Source organism: Eutrigla gurnardus (genome assembly GCF_963514095.1).
Source record: "Eutrigla gurnardus genome assembly, chromosome: 13".
Classification (NCBI taxonomy): Eukaryota; Metazoa; Chordata; class Actinopteri; order Perciformes; family Triglidae; genus Eutrigla; species Eutrigla gurnardus.
The window spans coordinates 18,983,695-18,991,211 of NC_139936.1; the positions used below are offsets into that span (position 1 = coordinate 18,983,695).

General features: G+C 41.5%; 1 protein-coding gene across 1 annotated transcript in view; it reads right to left on the reverse strand.

Annotated features, from left to right (window-relative positions):
- ascc2 (activating signal cointegrator 1 complex subunit 2) overlaps nt 1-7,136 on the reverse strand; it is an 8,593-nt gene extending 1,457 nt beyond the window's left edge. Inside the window, exons 1-18 of the mRNA XM_084024532.1 lie at nt 7,022-7,136; nt 5,913-6,019; nt 5,625-5,783; nt 5,316-5,489; nt 4,770-4,899; nt 4,558-4,625; nt 4,240-4,353; nt 3,559-3,671; nt 3,400-3,474; nt 3,195-3,299; nt 3,036-3,104; nt 2,828-2,902; nt 2,534-2,744; nt 1,765-1,961; nt 1,434-1,553; nt 1,038-1,262; nt 767-857; nt 156-247 (exon numbers count right to left, since the gene is read on the reverse strand). Coding sequence (XP_083880658.1) covers nt 156-247; nt 767-857; nt 1,038-1,262; nt 1,434-1,553; nt 1,765-1,961; nt 2,534-2,744; nt 2,828-2,902; nt 3,036-3,104; nt 3,195-3,299; nt 3,400-3,474; nt 3,559-3,671; nt 4,240-4,353; nt 4,558-4,625; nt 4,770-4,899; nt 5,316-5,489; nt 5,625-5,783; nt 5,913-5,996 — 2,102 coding nt within the window. The 5' untranslated portion in view covers nt 5,997-6,019; nt 7,022-7,136. The remainder of the gene's footprint in view (nt 1-155; nt 248-766; nt 858-1,037; nt 1,263-1,433; nt 1,554-1,764; nt 1,962-2,533; nt 2,745-2,827; nt 2,903-3,035; nt 3,105-3,194; nt 3,300-3,399; nt 3,475-3,558; nt 3,672-4,239; nt 4,354-4,557; nt 4,626-4,769; nt 4,900-5,315; nt 5,490-5,624; nt 5,784-5,912; nt 6,020-7,021) is intronic.
- Nucleotides 7,137-7,517: the final 381 nt, after the last annotated feature.

Consider the following 7,517-nt stretch of genomic DNA (forward strand, 5'->3'; position numbering starts at 1 on the left):
GAACCAGTATGCAATGAGCTACAGCAGAGGGCGGATGCAGCTTATGGCATACATAGTATTACTAGCTGGCACTATTTTTATTTTTTCAAGACGATATGGAGAAAATTCAGCTGGACCGAGTGAGACTCTGCAACGTGAATCTGGACACTTCTTACCCTTTCCTTTGATGCATGGCAGCTCTTCTAGCTTCAGCCCTCTCTCTCAGCAGAGCCGGGTCCTGCACAAACTGGTCCCGGTTTACATTGTTCTGAAATACAATGGATGCATTCATTCATTAAAAAAACACTTATCAAAGCATGTCATTATAGTGGTCACACATCCATCGCTAAAGCATTTAATTTCAAAAGGTGCCATAAAAATGACCCACCCGAAACGCTTGAATATTAAAAATGTAGCTGGCGAATTGTTTAAGTCCCCACATATTGAACAACTTGTAAGGTGGTCTAAATTGGCAATGTAATCTTTCACTATTGATAACATAAACAAAAGATTGAGAAACAAGGGAAAAAATCTACATTTCTGATCAATATTAACATAATTGAACACGGAAGGTTTGTTGCGTGTTGGCTCTCAATTTTACCAAGTGTAGCTTATTATAAAAGTTATCAAATTCTGACCAGCGTGCTCTCCCAAAAATGTTCTCTATTCAGACAGCAACTGCAAAACTGCTTATAAAATAAAATCAGATCTCATCACTGAGATTTAAGCTAGCCAAATGGGTTTTCTCTGTAATGACGGATCTGCCGTTTTGGAATGCTTTTATTACCTGTAGTGCCTCTTCCTCCTCTTCATCCTCACCCTCCTCCTCCAATTCTGGTTTGTTTCCTTTTCTCAGTATCTGTGGGACTGTGAAGGGCCTGGAGAAACACAAAGGGAATAATCAGCATCCACCACAAGAATAACACATTCCAACTTTAGAAAGTATCCTGTTACAATTAAATTCTACTCGACTGTCATGATCACAGGTAAAACTCCGACTCCCTTTACACAATAATAAAATACATTTTAAAAGGTGTAAGAGGGGATCTGTGATTTACCTTCTGTTTAGTAAACTGTCTCCATCCAGGTCATTAGCTCCCACTTGACCCATGTCGTACGTGTCGTCGTACTCGTCGTCGTAGTCATCCGGGCCGTAGGCTTCGGGACTTTCACCGGGCTCAATGACGACCACGTCCACCACCGTCTCGTACGACTGATAACGAGCTTTCTGCTCCGCTATGTGCTGCTTGTCGTTTAGCATCTCTCGAACGTTCTCGCCTTTCCTGCAAGAGGAGGAAAGTACAACAAGATTACACATTCTCTCCCGTACTTCGCCATATTTAAGTACAAGTACATCTACATATACTACGTATTTGAACAGGATTGCATAGGCACATGAATCAGGTACATGTGCAGGTGGACGTGGGCTATGAAGTGCTCTTTTGTCTTCTCACCTCCTGCCCTTCCAGATGCGAGACATGTCCACTTTGTCTCTGCGGAAAACGTCAAACTCGTCATCATCAAACACGTTGGATCTGAGGTCCAGAACCTGTGGGATCTCCTCCTTCACGGGCCTGAAAGGACAGAACGAGAACCGAGTCAAACATGACTCATACACCCTTGACATCAATATTAGACACTCCATCTATACCACGGGTGATCATAACTTATTTCGTGCTTGTATGAAGTCTAATTGTTTTGGTGAATTTTGAAATGTGTCTTGTGATGACACACTGAAATTACAGCAGCACGATCGAAATTATTGGTGAAGGTGTGGAGTGGCACCTTGGCATGTCTCGGTCCAGTTTGTCCAGGTTGGGGGCGAGGCGGTCCTCCAGAATGTTGTTGATGACCAGCTCAGTGTTGTAGTTGTACTCCTGCAGGCAGGCGAGCAGGAAGCCTTCGCCCAGATCCGGCAGCAGGTCCCTGATACACGACAGCAGAGACTCCAGCTCCGCCTCGCTAACCGCACACACCGCACCCTGTTAGCAAACAGACAACACTGTCAATGTCTCACGGCTTAGATTTAATCACCATTTCATTTATATATTTATATATATTATATATTTGTAATATGTTAATATTTAATTTAGTTCTGTTTTATGCAATTGTTGTAAAGTACTTTATTAATGACAGGTGCTTAAATCAACATTTCTGATTGGAAGGTTAACAGAAACTTATTTGATACAATTTAAATAATTGAACAATAGTTTGAGCTAAATTGGTTCTCAAATGTGAGGATTAGATGCTTTTCTTTGTCATACATGAAAGTACTAAACTTAACTGAATATTTTGGACTTTTGGTCGAAGATGAACATGAAGCAGATGAGAAATTATAACGTCAATTTTCAGAGATTTTATGGACCAAATGATTAATCCAGAAGATAAGAATGAACGATAAGAAAACAACTGCAGCCCTACATTTGACCTTAACGTATCCCTGAACGGTGTGTCATAATCCGTCCAGAATTCCCTCAGCCAATCACTGATGAATAAAGGATGCTGAGCAGTCATAAGGCCTGATTATATTAGCTGAAATAATTACAGAACTCACATTGTTTCCTTTTCGGAGAACATCCAACATGGCCTCTGCTCCCCTCGGGCTCTCTTTCCCTTCTGGCTCTCGATCCTCAAGTTTAAAGCCAGCAGTAGCTGCTCCACCTGTTGCTCCCTGATGATGAATCTGGCTGCGTGGTCTCCGTCGACCCACACTTTCCCAGGCACTTTCCACCCCCTGCAGCAGGTAGGACGTCCTCGTCTCATCACTGAGGGAAGCAGGCAGTCAAGGAAATTAAACCACTAATGGTTTGTCTTTTCTGTGTACAAAAGTTTAAGCAGATAAGGATACATGAGAGGGAGGGCCTGTTGTAGGAGGCTGATGTCGTCTGTGATGGGGAAGTGCTCGTCATAGTCCGACAAGAACCTGATAGGACAAAGAAACCACATGGCAAATCGCTTCAGTGTACTTCAAGAGAAAAACTACTTCTGCGATTTAATGGAGGCTAAAACCCCCCAGAGCCTCGGAGGTGTCCCCTGATCTTAACCAATCATTTTACCTCTTCTCAGTTAAAAAAGATGTGAAGTGTTGTAGAAGCTCCTCTGCAAATGTTTGCATGTGTTCTCCCCTGCAAGGTAACAATATCCAGCAGAATTAACTCAGCATACGTGTAATGCCAATTCTGCTGAGATGCATGTTGAGAGTTTGGACGTCTCACCCCTCCAGGATCGGCTGAAGGCAGGTGTGATGCAGCAGCAGGTGAGCCATCTCCACTATCTTACGACAGGAGTGAGACAACCTTTTCCACAAGTCCTCCTGAAGACTAAAAGGGGATTATTCACCATCATTCATTGACGTATTCAGCAAGCAGATCTCACTATTTTGGTGTTTGTTTTTAAGTATTAAATGCAGCAGAATCTCACCCTTTATCATCAAAGTTTCTCTTCTTCACCGCCTTTTCGAGGTCAGGCACAGCGGTCTCATAAAATGAGGTCAGTCTGCCAGGAGACAAAACAAAATGATCACGAGAAGCTTTTGAGAAGACGCGGCTGCGATATCGCCTGTTCACTTCATCCGACTACCTGCTGAGGAAGCCATGGGAGTGGAAGCTGGAGCAGGCGGCAGGAAAGATGTCCAGGAAGGCATGAATGGTGGTGGTCGAGTCACACAGGTACAGAATAAGATCTACAAGATCCTGAGAAAAGCAAACACGTATATCATCAATGACATGAAGCAGTAGTGTCGCTCTTTCTAATCTCCTGTACCAAGGTGAAAGTCTTACCCAAGGTAAAACCTTTGACATGAAACACTGGCTGCTAACTGATTATACAACAATAACGGTCGAATTTGATTAACGATGATTTATGACTTTTTAAGCACCAGTTAAAAAGAAACTTAAAATGTATATACACAAAACAACAATATTTATATAAATTCAATACAAGACATAAAGCGCTAAATATTCAATGGATTCAGCATCTGACACTTCAGAAACTTGCAGACAAGCTTTATTTCGAATACAGAATGTACAATTGTTGGACTATTAATGATGCTAAGCAATCTAGTTTCTAAGGAAGGCCTGATTTATACAGTTAGGCTTAAAGCAGAAAGTCATCCTAGTATTAACATTTACATTTGATAAAAATAAGACCACAAAGCTGTGTCATCAGAATTCACTTTTGCAGAGAAGATATTTACATGCCAGAACAGCCTGTTAAATCCTGCATGACGTTTATATTTGGAGATACGTGTGTCTGTCTGACCTGCTGGCTCATGGTCATGGCAGTGGGCTGTTTGTGTGCATTCAACTTCATGGGCTCCATGGCGGTGGCTCCCTCACAGTGGAGACCACACTGATCCAGGATGGTGTCGAAAACCTGAAGGTGACAGAGAATAAAAGGAGAGAATAAGATGAGGAAATTAATCTAGAATCTCACAGAAACTCAGTTACAATTTACCATGAACGGTATGTCATCTTTGTGTCTTGTAACTACTTTTTGGAAAACCTAAATAAACCAATTTTTAAACAGCTTTACAGCTTCCATATTCAGTTACAGTTGTATTTTTAAATTTGATCTTACCTGTAACACAGTAGGAACCGTCTCACCCAGGTCAACGTAGTAAGCCGGCTGCTGGGTAAAGATGTTCTCTAAAACGATCATCATTTTGAAAGTTGGAGTGAGAACACAAAAAAACTACACATCTTCATTACATATTTTTTTTATCTGAAAACATTTAATTTAAGTCATCAAAATACACTATAATGACTAAAGATTAACCTTAACAAAGTTACCTATCATCTTGTTCAAGAGCTGGTTGTTGCCCTTTCCAAAGAGCACACATAGATCCAGGATTTTGGGAATGTCAAACAGGAAGTTCTCATAGATAATTTCTCCAAACACAGCCGGGGTGAGGAAGTTCTCCTGTGGAAGAGGTTAAACAGTATGTCAAGGGTGTGTACTTGGGAGTTGTGTTTTTCTCTTTCGTCATTTTTAAATGCTTTTTAAACAGCAGATCTACCTGTGTGTAAATAATATTTTGCCAGTAGAATCAACTTGTTTTACAGGATATCAGTATTTGCAGTCATATTATAAGTCTCACATTAGACACCATTGACTATCCCTGTAACAATTTGGCTACAGTTTACCATACACTCTTCAGGACAATACACATGCACGTGTGTGCACATGTTCAGGATGATACCACCTCCACTTCATTTTAGGCCAAATAGTATACTTCATGTGCAGTCATATCTGGTTACTAATCAAAATGTTGTTTTTTTTCCAGTGATTAGTAGATCATTCCCTCTTTAAAGTTTGTATTTGGGTGCCGATCCTACCTTCGACTCTTTATGTGTGGCCATCCTGAGGAAAGTCAAGAAGACGGCCCTATGAATGGAGCGCTGCATGTCAGCCACTGCCGGGGAGGATGGCAGGGTGGCGAGGTCAAGGCTGCGAGGAGCGTGATGCAGGTATGAATCTAGGCATCTCTGCAAAGACTCGTCAAACACAACCTGGTGGAGGCAATAGACAATAACAGAGGGGGGAGAGGACATTTACAAGAAGGCAAGAGAAGAAACTGAATCCACAGTGTATTTTCATTACATACATCGTTCCAGAGAGATGTTTACATGGTAACAGCCCCTCACCTGACACCAGAACTTGTCGTGGGGCAGTGCAAGGAGCCACTCGAGGTCCTCCAGGATAAATTTGGCATGTTCCAAAAACGCCTCCACCTCCGCAGGAGAGCCATCTTCTGGTGGGGATTTGTAAGGCACAAAGCAGCGCTCCTCCTTCCTGGTCGGGTGCTGAGGTGGAACAGAAACCACAGGGTTGGTTAGGATAAAACTGGACTTTGAGGTAAATCGGATTGTTCCTGGAGGACAACAGCCTGCTGGGCATTTCTATACAACAACAATGGAGGAGATATAACTCACCAGTGCAGGCAGTGTGCAGTCTTTGCCCAGCGGGCCCGGCTCAGTCACCTGCTGCTCATCCAATGGCACTCGGTTACTGGCCATGGCTTCTCCCTCTCTTGTTTTATCTGCCAACATCACACAAATACAAAGAAATGTTGCTTCTCTATGTTGGTCATTTCAGTGTAACTGTGGGTGTTTAAAAATGAAATCATCATCATTTTTTAGATGGCTTTATGGCAATATTGAGTATACTGTTTTAGGTATTTATTAGCTTAGGGGGGGAAACAGTCACTGTCAATGCTTTTTATCTAGGTAATAGTTTTTAGATCGAATGACCATGAAGTTTGATCTAGGAAATATACAATAATCTGATAAGAAATACAAACACTGGTAGATTATATTCGAATCAGATTCCCCTAAACGTTTAAGATTATATAAATATTGGTGTTCTCTTGAGTCAAAAACTGACATGGAGGCACATTACGTACACTGTCCTTTATTATCCATGACAATAACAAAGTTGAATCTAATCTAGTCTAATGGTTCTTTATAATATAATAGTCTAAGGTTTATTGTCATTGTACAACGAACCCGTAGCTTCTAACGGTACCACAGTGACATGACTGCAATTCAACATCTGTGGGAACAATTCTCCGGCTTTAGATTAAAACGTCCTGTACACGTCCTTAATACTAGCGGCTAATACGTGTCTACACTGCTGAAGCAAAGGCAGCCCTCGTTAGCTAGCTAACGGTAGCAGTTTATAGGCTGTCAGTTAGCCAAGTTAACTATTCGCTAGCTAGTTAAATCAACGAAGTTATCACTGCTATTGAAAAGTCACGTAGCCACTTGTTAACCACTACCGTCACGGATCCATAGGAATATGCTAATAATAGCGTAGTATTTAATTAGCCGACCTTTGACTTGAAACAGTACAACAAGATAGCTTGCTAGCTATCTGCTAATTACCAAGTTCAACCGAACTGACGGTACGTCGATGAATGGAGAGATGCTAACGTTAACGTAACGTGGCTATCCAGCCGGTGACTATGTAACCGTCCTCTTATGACACGTATGTACGATAACTAACATTACAGGATATTCATACGTTTAATAAATTTGTTCACCTGTTAATGTGACTGTCTGTGACTCGTTCAAGCCATCTCATTAAAGTCGTCGCAGCTTTCAGCAGTTTCGTTTCTATCCAGAACGTTTTCTGATCACCTGTGTTGGGCCCGGAAGTGACGCGCATTTGTTTTGTTTTTTTTCTACATTTGAATGTCTTTACTGCCCCCTGGTGGACACCAGGGCGAAGCATTAGTGTGGTTTAGGGTCTATGGATGAATTACAGTACAGCCATGAACTGTAACAAAAACAAACAAATGTAAAGCCTAACTTTGAGTTTGTCTGTCATAAAACGTTTTTTTCTGTTGCATCCATCAATCCCCTGCATTATCCAGATGTTGGTTTGCAGTGGTGGAAAGCAATTATGTACATTTACTTACTTGAGTCTCAAGTGCCAGAGTCAGGAAGAATCCCTGCAATAGTCCTGTAACAATAACAATCACTATAAACTGTACCTGTACATTATATATTATATAGTTTAAACACTGTTTTTATACA